The sequence below is a fragment of the Nelumbo lutea genome, chromosome 2 (genome assembly GCF_056320005.1).
Source record: "Nelumbo lutea isolate HS-2025 chromosome 2, American lotus-T2T, whole genome shotgun sequence".
Taxonomy (NCBI): Eukaryota; Viridiplantae; Streptophyta; class Magnoliopsida; order Proteales; family Nelumbonaceae; genus Nelumbo; species Nelumbo lutea.
The window spans coordinates 58,119,242-58,133,679 of record NC_142685.1 but is presented as its reverse complement, the minus strand read 5'-3'; the positions used below and the strand labels follow the sequence as shown (position 1 = coordinate 58,133,679).

The window sequence follows — 14,438 nt, the reverse complement described above, 5'->3', positions numbered from 1 at the left end:
ACGCATGGGACCGAGCTCCATTCAGAAGAAAAAATGGATTTTTTTTGGGTCTTTTCGTAGTGCTCCGTGCTTGTGGCTCCTGACCCGGACCCACCAAATTAATCATGGATATGTGGAAATTAGCTAAACTCTGCCTAGTCGGCTACTCCCTCCTATACATAACTTTGCTTTTTTAAATGGTAATCTAGTATTCTTGATTGTGTGTGGAGTTTGATTCAATTCTTATCGGGTCTTACATACGTGGATCCAATGTGGAACCGTTTATGATCGGGTCAAATGTGTGGTGGGCCCAGGCTGGCCACCCATTGGCCACTGCCACCGGCCAGTATGATTGGCCGACAACTTATCTGATGACAGGGTATTTCTTTTCAATCCTGAATTTATTTTAAATTTATCAGATTTTAGGTCTGCCTAGTTGGGGCCTGGAATTGGGATCTGCTCCTCACAAATGGGCGCTACATGGGCACATCCTCTATGCATTTGGAACCTCTCGTGAATAATAACTAATAAATAAGTTTATATATAGAATGAATAGATGATTTAATTAAATTAAGAGGGTGTTCTTTAGCATAGATATTCTATGGATTATTTGATTTTAAAACGCGTCATGCCTATTGGGCGTTAGATTCTTTTAAGGGTGTGGTACGTTTTCAAAAATTTTTAAATGCGAAATATCGTAATTTCTTTTCTACACCAGAAACTCATGGATTGGTCTACATTATGTTAAATTGGTTAATTAATTTCTATATATATTGCAATAAATGAATGAAATATTTTACTGCAATTATGGTTAATTCATAGTACTGAACACCCCCCTACACCTACATAATGCTGTTGTCAATTCATGGTGGGTTTTCCTGTAGATTTATGAAAGCAAGTTCAACGTTTTAAAAATGAATCTGCTACTTACTTGCTGCTTACTAGCTATTAGAATGAGTTTGTCATTCTGCTGGATTTTTGTCAAATGGCATTCAAACGGGCTATAATTTGTTAATTGTGAGGCTTAATTTGCAGACCTACCTAATTTTGTTTCTTTGATCTGATCTTTAGGGAGTACAGATCAGATGTTACATCAGTTTTAGCCCATGACTAATATTGTCTATTGCCATACCAACAACCAGCTGTGTTTTCTAGTGCAAACCCTAAAGCTTAAGGACAAAGTCCACCAGTTCACACTTTCATGTCCTCTTCTCCAGCCTAACAATTCAATCTTCTTGAATACAAAGTGTTTGGGTTTTGAAGGGTTAATGGTGTAACGTAGCTCACAGTGGCATTGTCAAATCAGACCACTATATGGAATGGGTGGATGGTGACTAATTAAGGATGGTGTTTGCATGGAAATAGAAATTGATTCATCCAAACCCTTTATAATTTCTGATCAGGGATCATCAATTGTGAAGCATTTGGGAAATCATGGGGTTTCTTAAAATAAATGTATTTGGTAAGAATAATGCTAAAATTACGAGCTCGTAAAAGCTATCTCCCTTAACTTCAACAATCACCTTGATACATGAAAATTCAAAGAAAAAAAACCGATTCCTCTACAAATTTTGAGAAATTGGCTTATTAAGGGGATGTTTGGTATCATTATTGTTTTCTAAATAATGACCAAGTATGTCTGGGAATTTGATCAAGTTTATAATGCTATTTGGTGCTAATTAAGTGCCATTAGGCACCACATAGGCAAAAGGGTGAAAATGTTGTTTCCATTGCAAGAAATGTTAAGATCGTATTTTCTCAAAAAAATTGTTCTCACAGAATTCAAGTCATTAATTGTTGTTTGAAAGGTGATGGAAACACTCAACCAAACAAGAAAAGGCTGTGCTTGTTTTCGGGGTAAATACAGACCGGTGTAGAATTCCACTCCCAATCCGTATTTTCATGTGTTTGGTAGAGGTGTAAATTTTATATCAAAAATCGATGTAAGCCTCACACATAGTTGAGTTTTACATCAATAATGATGTAAATATTACATTTATTTTTTGATGTACTTTTATATTGATTAAAAAGTCCAACAGTTCACTCATTTTAAAATTATTGGCGTTGAACTCCATCAATATATTTTTACATCAATGCCGGTTTACACCGAAAACAAACACAGCCTTACAGAAACAATTCCAGTACCAAACACCTTCTATGTCTGAATTTTTAGAATAACTTTTTAAAACGGCAAATATGAAATGATGACCATGACCCAATATTGATCCCAGCTATCTAGAGTCTTGGAAGGGAGAGACAAGATGTGGTCCTAACCTTTTGCATTAATTTTAGCACAAAGTGGAAGATCACATATTCAAACCTGCTTCTCATGCTTACCAGCCCAAGACTTTACCATTGCACCAAGTAATGGTACTAATCAATTTTCCAATAGCAAGATAGTGTGTACTGCAAAAACCTATGAATCACAGATGGATAGGGAAAAGTAAGAAAAATAAAAAAAACCAAACCAAACCAACAAGAGCAAACCAAAAGTTTCAGTTAATCGAACTGATCGGTATAGGTATATTTCTATATATATATGTATTGTATATTATCCATATATTATAGATTAATAAATATGCATTATATATAAATATATATTTATAATATATAATATATTATTTATTTTTTAAAATAAAATATTTTGTATTTCTAGTTTTTTATTATATATTTATATTTTTTATAATATATATTATAAATATAAAAAAAACCAAAAAACCGATGAATCTAATCAACGGTTAACCAAATTGGTCAACCAATTAACCAATCGGCTTAGGTTTGACTTCAGTTACCAGTTTTTCGGAAACCAATAGTAGGGATTCGGTTTCAAAATAAGGCCAAGGTTACCAAACTGTGAGCATCCCTAGATGGAGTAAGCTCACTTTGACAAGTAAGATTTGACTTTCACCTTTCTAATTAAGTAATTAGTAAAAATTATACTGCACTCCACCTCAGAATTCTAAATTACACTTCAGACCTATAACAATTCAAAATTTCAAATACCCACCTATAACACTAATATCCACCCGTGTATTAACATCAATTCCGAACTTACACCTACCCCAACTGTACAATAGAGCTAAAATTTGTTGGGGTGGACTGAACAATAAAAACCCCTTCTAATTATGCCAACCGACGATCAGGATATTGGTTGAGTACTGGCTGGCCAGCCATTGACCACGATGAAGTTGAGAACCACAAGGACACAAATTACAGCTTACTAAATGAAAATGGAGAATTTTCAAGAATGATCTAAAAGTCATCTTGTGTTTTGGGTATTACAGTACGTAGAATAATCAACAATGCATCTTTGTGTCTTGATCCATGAAGGACTTGTTTGAAACGTGTAATTGAATTAACAGCAAATTCAAATGGTTTCCTTAATTTCCATATGCATGTTTTCAACATTACATATATAAAGCCATATATTCTCTCGTCTTTTATCTCCCAAATAGGAATCCCATCTATATTGAAACACAGTACAGCCTAGAGAGATAAATGGTTAATTACGTGGGTATTCAAGATAAAGACTGTTGAGTTTCTTCTCTTACTGGTACAAGCTACTTAATTAGCTTAATTTGATAAGTTTGAGTATCAACCCATGAAGACTGAGAGCCTTGCCCAAGCAAGCAACCATAGACAAACTTCTGTCCATCACAGCAAATAATCATAGAGAGCCAACTCTTATCCATGGCTGTTTGTCCAGCAAAGCTGGGCCATAGTTGAAGCTTGAACAGTAAATAATTAATATATTCTAATAACATATAAATGATATATATATATAGAGAGAGAGAGAGGAACTATTGGGAGGTTATTTAAGAATTAAGACTAAGTAACCGCCCGACATGTGCCAATGTCAATGGCCCTCTCCTTCTTAATTTCATGTATTTAGCTATCTCACGCAAAGCGGGCACATGCGTGGCTTAATACCACCATCAAAACGTGCACATAACGAAGACCAAAAGCATTAGACAACCCTCTTTATTGTGACTTTCTCACGAAGTCTCACTCACTTCTTTCACTAGCTTGCACACATACATGAACATACACTTCTCTCTCTCATGAATTGGGTTGATGGGTAAAGAGTTGAGACAAATCACAGGTGAGATGGGGTGGGGCTATTGATGGAGTCATATATAGAGATAGCTAAAAATTAGAAATTTTTTGCAAGTGTGTAAATAGAAATGAGTAGAGGTGGATGAGATGATATACTCTATATAAAAGTGAGAATGCATTGTAAAACTTTTTTTTGTACTAAAATTAACCTTTACTTTTTTGTTTGAGAAAATGGTATAAAAGCCATTTTATTACAGCTTTAATGGCTACTAAAATGCACATAATTGTACATTTAGTCCATCTCTAATGGTAAGGATTGAAAATGCGAATTCAATTATTACTTTCCACCTCATTTAATCCCCTCTCATTAAATTTTATACTTAGATTATTAATTCTCATTTTCTCTTATTAAATTAGATCTGTATCAATATTTTTAACAATATAAAGCCATATATTTTAAAACTAACTCAAAAACAAAACCATTTTTAATTCAAGTGGTGGTTAAGCAATTCAACCATCTGAATCAAATTGATCAACCTATGAAGTCATAGTTAATTAATAAAATTTTTAAAATAAAAATAAATATAAAAACTTACAAAAATGTAGAAAAATAGACACATTTTTTATATTTTTATTAATCAAATTAAAAAAATGCAATAAACAAGAATTATTTTATTGGTAATGAAAATGGAATACATGATTTAGAACTAACCAAAAATGAAATTATTTTACTATTTATTAAATATCAATAGCTCATTAACCTTTAATATAATAAATAAATAATAAAAGTTAATAAAATGTAAAAATACAAAAATACATAAAATTTGCAAAAAAAACATCTAGGCAATGTGTAATATCATATATTTATCATATTAAACAAAAAGTAAGTGCAACATATTAGAATTATTTTTACAAACAAAAATATAAAAAAAATAATAGAAAAAAATTAAAGACATTTATAATTCTATATTTACACTACTATTAAAAAGTATAAATAAGATTGTAAAATTTTATTTGACTAAAATACTCATTTTTTGAGTGCAGTTACTGACTGGCTTCCTATCCATTTATTCTCCTCATTTAATGAAACAAACGAAGAGAGTGCTTTAGTTTTCTTGTAAACGAAACAAGGGAACCTAATCCACGACTTTTTTTTGGTGGTGGAAAACCCAAGCCAACCCTTTGCCTTTAATTTCTTTCTTTCTTGCTTGCTTGCTTGCTTTCATTTGTTGTTTATCATCACTCTCTCTTGAGTGTTACACATCGCCTTCGCACTTGAAAAGAACCAAAACAAATTAAAAGAAAAGATGCTCGGATCACTCACTCGCTTTTCGTGAATGAATGAAAGGCCACCATGAACTGGGCACGAACCACTTGCTTGAATTGCTTGTTTACCCAAAGAATTCAAACTGGACGATCAAAATTACAGATTAAAAGAATCCAAAGAATCGGTAATATGAATTTTGAATAATTATGAATAGTAATAAGAGCGACAAGAATCAGAATCATGTCGTCATGATCAAATAGTTCGCGTTGGAATCGATCTATTGATGGAAGAACAAGGGAGAGGCCGTGCGTGCTTGTACGTGTTTGGGCCGACCTTAATTGCTTTCTTCCTTGCTAATAATGACAATCCACTAAGGCCGAGGCGGAGAAGATGAGTGAAGGTTGTTGCTTGGAGGCGAAGGGAAATTTGGGTTCCCGGTGGTCATCTTCTGTTGGCGCCGGGAGGTTGAGATCCAATGACAAAACGGTTCTTGGCTTCTTGGCGGCATCTGGGGAGTCCGGAGTTGGGCTGATTGTGGTTGTGAGAGCGCTTCTGTGTCGCCTCATGTGGCCTCCTAAGGCCTGGCCGGACGAGAATTCTGAGCCACATATGGAGCACTCGTGGACCCTGGACTTGGTGGTGGTGGTGGTGCTATTATATACAGCTCTGTTGCCTATTTGGAGAGGAAGAAGGGACGATGGGATGCTGTTATGGGTGAGTTGAGGTTCGTCTTCTTCTGGGGATAAGGCCATCAAGGATTTCTTGTCTTCCGCCATGGCCTTAGGCTTCTTGTGGCTTGCCCTGTGCCCACCTAGCGCCTGGAACGATGGGAAACAGCGGTTACATGTCTTGCACTCGTAGATGTAGAATCCTGCCTTGGCGGTGGTGGTCGTGGCCGCCTCGGCAAATCTTCGGCTGCTGGCCCTCTCCATCGCCCCACCTTCCTCAATTCGCCTAGGACTGTCCCGGCCATGTCCCTGGGCTAGGAGAATCAGACAATTGGCCATGTCCTCTTCTTCCTCGGTGCTCTCAGCTGCGAATTCCACCGAGGTAGTCGGTGACGGGAAGCCACCCTCATCTCCACCACTACCCCCACTTTCTTCTTCTTCTTCTCCTCCTCCTCCGCTCGAAGAGCTAGTAGTCATGGCAACGGCTGCAAACGGGGACGGAGGCCGCTGGCGCTTGGTTCGCTTGCCCTTGACAATATGGGTGTGCTCATTAGACCCCATGACTTCCTCTGCAACTTCCATTTCCCTCACAACTACCCAACACAAAAAAGCTTAAAACAACGAAGAGGAAGCTGAGAAACCAGAAACGACTACAAATACAAGAGCTATACAGAGAGACAGAGAGAGAAAAAGAAAGAGAGAATGGAAGAAGGGTAATGGAGGAAGCAAGGTGGAAGAGTAGGCAATCTTATTTATAGTGAATAACTGAATATAAGAGTTTTAGTAGTCAAAGCCTCAAAGCCGCCTCCGTGAACAGTAACCGCGAATTAGTCCTCCAATCTTGTTCCTTCCTTGCGTTTCTATCCTTGGAAGTTATACATATATAGACCAGAGAGCCAGAGAGTGTATGTGGGTGTGTGTTCAATTTTTTTTTTATGAGAGAGAGAGAGAGAGAGAGAGAGAGAGAGAGAGAAATAGGTGGAAATTAGAGAGGTGAGGAGTAACTAAAGCAAAGAGAGAAGATTAACATTAACACAAGAGATAAGAGACACAAACAATGTAACTGAAAATGGGCAAAATTAGAGACTAGAAAAAACAGTTTCTTCAGAGGTTTATTAACGTCCGTAAGTCCGTTTCACACTCCCTTTCTCACACTTTGTCACGTAAAATTAACAACCACCACCAAAGGGATTGCACGATAAAAGCATGCTCCCTCCTTCACTCATCTTCTCCTACATACCACACACCATAAAAAAAAAAAAAAAGAGAAATTTATATAGAGAAAGTGAGAGAGAAGAGAGAGTGTGAGAGGAACCGAGTGAGATTCGGTTGGCTTTCAAGCAAACCCATTCCTTTATGTTTTTTCAACGATTCTCTCTAGAGGATTGGATTGCAAGCCTGGAAACCACGGCATTTGCGGTGCTCCCTTTCTTTTAGTTTTTTTTTGGCCCATTTCTAACACTTTTATATTGTATATGCTTTTCTTGCTCGTATAATTCTGTTGAGTTTTTAATAACTACCCAAGTAGCCTGTCTTTGCTTCTCACAACATTGAGACTAAACTAATTTAATTAACAGTTAATTACCCATAAAACAATACTTTGTGTTTGTATGACTGAGAATCCAATCAATCAGTTCATCATGTGCTGCTTGATGACCCAGACCCACCTACCTCCCTTCTTCTTACTCTATATCTCATAAAACTCACTGATTAACAGATCATCATCATGGGCTTAATATCTTAATCTGTGGACAATCATTAGAGGGTCCATGGTTCTTCGGATGGCCTAATTTCTAACACTCTTTACATTTGGGTTTTCAGAGAAGATGTAAGAACTAAGGAGAGAGAGAAAAAGAGAGAGAATATTATCGATACCAAAAAATGAGGAAATTCACTTTTAGAATACATTTATTATAAAGTTTCTTGTGAAATTGTGGCAAATTGGAGTTGTGGATCAGAAAAAAGGAAAAACCCCATTTTTTATATATTATTGGTTACAGTGAGAGGATGGAAAATGCAAACAAAAAAGGTAGCAAGTAGTGGCTGGACTACAGTTTAGCTAGTATGGTCCCTCATGTTTTGTCTTCTTTTGTCTAATATATCGTGATGGATTGCAGTGTTGAGGTGTAACACAATATCTCCCCCGAGAAATTGGAATTAATGGACTAAGGGAAAGGGATGTGGCTGTGGTAGAATTTTACAATGGGCCGGGAACCCATCAGAATTGATGGGCCTTCTTCATCCTTTAGACACACCCAACTGGCTGAAGCATCTACTGATGCAAGACCGGTCATTAGTATCATTAATTACCACTAAATGTCAAGTTCTGCTTATGGTCCGACCCTTTTGATAGCATCCTACATCCCACTGGACGGTTACCAAAATTGATGGGTTGACAACCCATCATCCATTTATGGAGAGAGAGAGAGATTATTTAGGGTAGTAAGTCAATGTCAATGCATGAATGAGTGGGTTAAGGAGGGCAGATTCTTGGAGTAACGAATTGTTTTGGTTGGTTGTGTGGAGCACGTAATGAGCAACTTCAGCAATAGAAGATTAGAAGTAGGTAGTGAGGGGAAGTAAAGCATCCCTAAATTGGTTGGTTGGTGGACGGAAACATACACAGATAGCCTCCTACTCTCTCCTTACTATGCTTCTTCTTCTATCCCACTTCTCTTTATCTATTCCAAACTCTCATTTCTTTATTACTAAAACCTTTCCAACTATATATTATTATATATTAAACCTTGCAAGTGTGGAGAGGTCACTAACAAGGAGAGATTGAGATTTGAGAGCAAGTTTGTTCTCGTTGAGAAACACTCCCAACTTACCTCAAAACCCGCTCCACTCACACTTAATAAAATATTCTGGCATAGAGATTCAGTAGCTTCTGGACCACTCATGACAACATGTTTGTTGCAACTAAGCACCTCCCATTAATAAACAAAACCATTCCACCTTAAAGCAGAATATCTCAGACTCAGACAACCCCATCCAGAACAGACCCCCCCCCTCCAGTTTTAATTTGGGTCAATGGCTTATTGCACTTACCTAATACAGCCTGATCTATATTAGTTTGAGAATTATTATCTTTTTTTTATTTTATCTGCATGACTTTTAAGCAGAGACCAGCTAAATGATCCTAACCATTCAATGGGTCCAACTTGTATTAACATATGATGATCTTGTGTACTTCCCTTAGATTTAGTTTGCCAAGAAAAGAAATTAACCATCTTTCAGAGTTCCAATCATTTAGAAGCTTTCTTGCTTTCTTTGTTTTCCCTTATTTATAATCAAATAGTGAGAACAAACTGGGTGGCGTGGAGTAGGAGTCAATATTGCTCCAAAGTCAGGAAGGAAGAGGATAATTAATACAAAGAAGCTAAGAGAGAGGAGTTTATAAGTTAATGGATCATGACCACTAACAGCCAGAGAGATAGAAACCAAACTATTCCTTCTGTCATGGAGTGTGACTTGAATAATAATCCCGCAAGCAAAACAATAAAAAAAAAAAAAGTGTAACAAACACACAGAACTCTTATGTACAGAAGTGGGTTCAGGTTTCTTAACTACTCACTGATCCCAGTTTTTCTTTTTCCTTTTTTTTTTTCTTCCTTCTGTTGGTGGTGGGTAGTAGTAGACTAGTAGTAGTATTAGTGATGTTTGTGAGAAGTATACCACTTTGGAAGTTGTAACTAATGCAGAAAGAAGAAAGAACCAAAGTGGCATCAAAACCTCCTTTTCTTTCCCTTTAATGACAACGACTTTATGCCTACTCCCACCCAAAATTAGGTTTGCACCATCCTTTCACATATCCTCAAGTACTCTTCACACTTGCCTCGTGAATTAACTCCTCTACCCAGATGATGAATTGCACTTGTGTGTGTGTGTATCTGTACAGAATTGGAACAGTGACAGGCGGGCTGGGACTGTTGTTAAGTCTTTCCATGCGTCAAGATTTAGTTTGGGTTATGGGTTATCTTTAACTGTACTGGGGGGGGGCAGTGAAGTGTCAAAAAGCGATGCAAAAAGAACCACAGAAGTGTTACAGTTCTATCTTTTTTATACTGTTGGGGATAGACTTTGATTCTTGACCTGTCAATAACTAACACACTAACGGCCACACTTTTAGAAAGCTTGACGAGACAAGAATAGAAGAAGGGTCATCTTTTCTTCAAGCAGTTACTACAATAACTACAGTATTAACAAAAGGTAATTAATTAATGGATTTAACAGCTCTGTATATTGACCAGAATGCCGTGTACTGTCCCAGGATCCCTAGATAGATGCGTGTCTTCCGTGGACCAAAATTGATGGTCAGCAGGTCAGAACTACAACTAATTCATTAGCATCAAATGCTTGACTTCACTCATGTAATCATGTTTTGCTTTCTAACACTAAAGTATTTTTCAGGAAACATTTACCTAGCTGGTTAAGTGTATTTATTCATGTTATTTATTTATTTTTTTAGATAAATAAAATAATGACTTTTAATTATAAAAAAAATAATTATTAAAAGGGATAATTTTGTAACGTCCAAATATTGATAACTTTCCCCACCCGGGTAAGTGATATTGAAGAAAAATAATTTTTTCATGAATAAATCCGACAAAAGAATATGGATTCATCGACTGAAGATTGTAAGTGGATGAATTCATAGCAATTCAACAACTAACAGGAATTAAGACGACTAGTTTTTCGTGTTGCAAAGGGTTATCTGAAAGGCTCAACACAAGCATGAGAAGGAGGAGTTAGAGGCAAAAGTAGGAACATGGGAACTCATAATTTGAAGATTTGGAGTTGGCTTGAAGAAACCTAATCTATTGTCAACGCAGCCCCAAGGGTTCAGCTGGAGGTCGGTGGATAAGAATCTAAATAACAATTTTTATTAAATAGCACACTATATTATAACAAACTCATCGTCGCTGGGATCAAGTGCAAAGCAAAGAATGCAGGCAGCTCGTTTTCTTGCTTATTAATCAAGGAGCCAAACCCTGGAATAAAGCATAGATTAGGTTCCTAGCTAAGGAAGGTTGACCCAACAGGCAAACAGTAAATCCCCATGGGAAATTCACTGTTTATTCTGACTTTGATAAAGCTCTTGTGCTGAAGCAGCAAAGAGCTCCGAGTCTAACCAGTTTGTTAAAAACCGATCTCAATGTTGAATCGTTTTTGCCTCCACGTCATGGGTCACCAATTCGATCACGTATTTTATTAATAAAATTACACATAATTATATTCTACAAGTATTATATGTATATATGAGTATTATTTTATATTTAATATATATTTTATTTTTTTATTTATAAAACATGCTAAAAATTGGATTTGAGGCCAAAAAGGGGTTTCCGAAAAAATAGTGGGGCAAGGCCCTTCTACACCTTGGGATGCATAGGTTCGAAAATTTAACTCAAATCAATATAAAGATGTTCCAAATCAAACAATCAAACATAAAGTTATGACCATTGAAAATTTTAGTGTGTTAACCTATGACCCATTGACTAGGGCTGTTCATAAGAAGGCCCAACCTGACCAACCCAACTGATCCAATCTGAGTCGGCCGGGTTTTCATCAGTACGGGTCGGTTTCAGGTTGTGCAAATTCTTAAACCGATGATTCGGGTCGGTTTTGGTTTTCACACAAGAAAACCAAAATCGATTCGAACTTAACCAACTTAGTTCCTAGTTCAAACATGAAGTTCCAAAGCCCATTAGTTCACTTAGTTTTTGAATGGTTGCAAGAAATTTTGGATTAGTGAATAGTGATTAATGAACAATTTTTTGGATTAACTTTTTATTTAAATTTTATCATAGGAGATGGCTGAAATGAAGTTCAATTTATGACTGTTTTTAAAATTAGCAAGATTTTATCATAGGGATGAACTTAGAACCGAAACCGACCCAACCCGACCAAACCGACCAGGTCAGTTTTATTTAACATTGAGTCGGTTTCGGTTTCTATGTCAGGTAACCCAACCAGATCGGATTGATTGAAAAAACCACAATAAACTGACCCAACCCAACTTGTAAACAGCCCTACCATTGACCAAGTTGAGAGGATAACGGTTCAACCACTCTTATTAAAAACTGGGTTTTGGGAAAACTAGACCTGAAAACATGATCTGAAGACGATTTAAGCGGTTCAACCGTTTGAATCAAAACCGACGCGGAACCCAATGGACTGGGAATGACCGCACATGAATAGTGGAGTCAATCTGCCTTTATATTAGGTATTAGGTAGGCAGATTGTTCCTCTGCTTGTCAGTCAGCCCACTGTTGCCTCACTAACCACGGTGCATTTGATTACTGAAATAAAGTCATATTAAGTCATTTCTTGATGTATCTGCCAATTCTAGATTGCTTTTGCTACCTAGTAGCTACCATGACACGATCAGAAGTCAATGTTGGTTGAGAATGTCAAAGTCCACGGTTTCTCATGATCCTAGCTAATCTGAGAGTTCACCAATATGCTTTAGTTAGATGTTGCAATTTGAATTTTTGGTGAGGTTTCTTGGTTAAATTAAGGCTGTGTTTGGTTTTGTGAGCATTTATTGAAAAAGTACCATTACATCAGCACCACATAAGCGTTGGCATTTATTGCATATGAAGCAAAATGAAACAATTGTTTGGTTTCACCGGTTATCAAATAAATGGTAGAAAATTGGAATGCTTTGATTTTGTGCATAGGGCATTTGGGGAAACGTCAAATTCTTATTTCCTCCAATGGCCTATCTTTTCTTGAAACTATGACACTTTAATGGGTATTAGTCTGAGGTGGAGAGTAAAAAATGTTTAAAGTGAAGCTCAACCAAACAATAAAAACAAAAAAACATTTAAAGTGAAAAAGTACAAATAAACAGCCCATCCATAAACACCCACGGAACCAAACACATACTAAGATGGCGTTTGGTATCATTATGTTTTCTGGAACACTGATGCCGGAGCCGCTTAATTGATAAATGTATCTCTCAGTGTAAATGATAGTCATTTATCCAAAAAATTGTCAAAATTATGTTTTTCATTTCTTTTGGACATTTTTTTACCGTTTAGCTTATATGACACTTATTGGCGTTAAGATGTCAAAAAAACATTTAAAAGCAGATTTTATCTTGACTTCCGAGACAAAATCGTACAAAACATTTATTAGACAAACACCATCAATACGAGACTGGATCTACTCCTCACACTTGACGTCTCACAGGCGCCTCATACATCCTATCATTCATTTGGAACATCTCCCGTTCTTATTAGTTATTATTCACGGGAAATATTTCCAATGCACGGTGGATGTGCATGTGAAGTGCTCATTTGTGACGAGCAGATCCTGTCACCATCACTACCAAACATCCTCTAACCATCCATAAGGGATGCCACATATGACATGCCTACAGTTTACATGTGATGTGAGCCAATTGGGCAGTAACTCATCCATCAAGGCATCAGCTATCTAACTGGTCAGAAACTCATGGGTTTCCCATGGCTTAAGTCAAAGAAAGCTGTTCCCAGCTCAAGAAGTTGCATTTGTACAAGTACAACTAAAGCAAATGCACCCAACCTAGCAGTGAAAAAGTACACCAAATTGGACAGCTAAGGTCATCCATGATCCAACGTCTTCTCTGATGGGTTGGGGTCACGTTGTATGGCTTTTCCGGGCTGCTCAACAATGTTAAGAGCATAGGTCCTCCTCAAACATGAATTAATGCCCTACCCGTTTCATTCTACATAAGCCATTAGGTCATGTTTTCTCAAAGAATACCCAGTGGTCACGTGCGCACCTGCAAACTCCAGGCTGTGAAGTATGAACCCTGTGCCCGTGGTGTATCTACCTTTAAAATATGCATACAACCAATACTCTAAAGTGGGTATCGATGCATATCAATATGATCAATATTTTCTTTTTTTTTTCATTTTGCAGATATTAAAAGATCCCAAATATTATTTTAAATTTTTAAAATTAAAAAAAAATTATATAAATATATTTAAATGAATCTAAATGTAACAATATAAATTTGGATATATCATGTCGATATTTTAATCCTTAACAACAGATAAGGCAACTTGAGACTTGGAGAGCTCCGAGGGGTGACAAAATGAACAAAATTCTTTACGATGTGATTGAAAGAAGAAAGAAACATCGGCCCACTGACTTCAACATCCTGCACCCGACTGACCCATCAAGCTAGAATTCAGGTGGAAAGGGCTAAAGACAAAACAGAGTCGCTGCTCAATCAACTCAAGCTTGTTAGCAGCAAAAAGGCCATAACCTTTTTTTTCTATGATTAAAAAAAAGGCCATAACCTGACTGTCCTAAACTTCACCATTTGCTGCATATCACCATGGGAAGCCCTTTTTCCTTCTGTTTTTTCTAAGGGAGGGGGATATATTAATTGTCAGTGGCTTTGACAAAATACATAAAAAAAAAACCAGCTTTACCAACAAAATGCAATTGACCTAAATATACAAGTGTAA

General features: G+C 36.7%; 1 protein-coding gene across 1 annotated transcript; it reads right to left on the bottom strand.

Moving 5' to 3' along the window:
- Window positions 1-5,395: 5,395 nt before the first annotated feature.
- Window positions 5,396-7,228, bottom strand: LOC148870944 (zinc finger protein ZAT5-like). The gene has a single exon (XM_088973500.1). The coding sequence runs from the start codon at window positions 6,550-6,552 to the stop codon at window positions 5,656-5,658; it is 897 nt and encodes a 298-aa protein (XP_088829626.1). The 5' UTR covers window positions 6,553-7,228; the 3' UTR covers window positions 5,396-5,655.
- Between the last annotated feature and the right edge of the window lie 7,210 nt (window positions 7,229-14,438).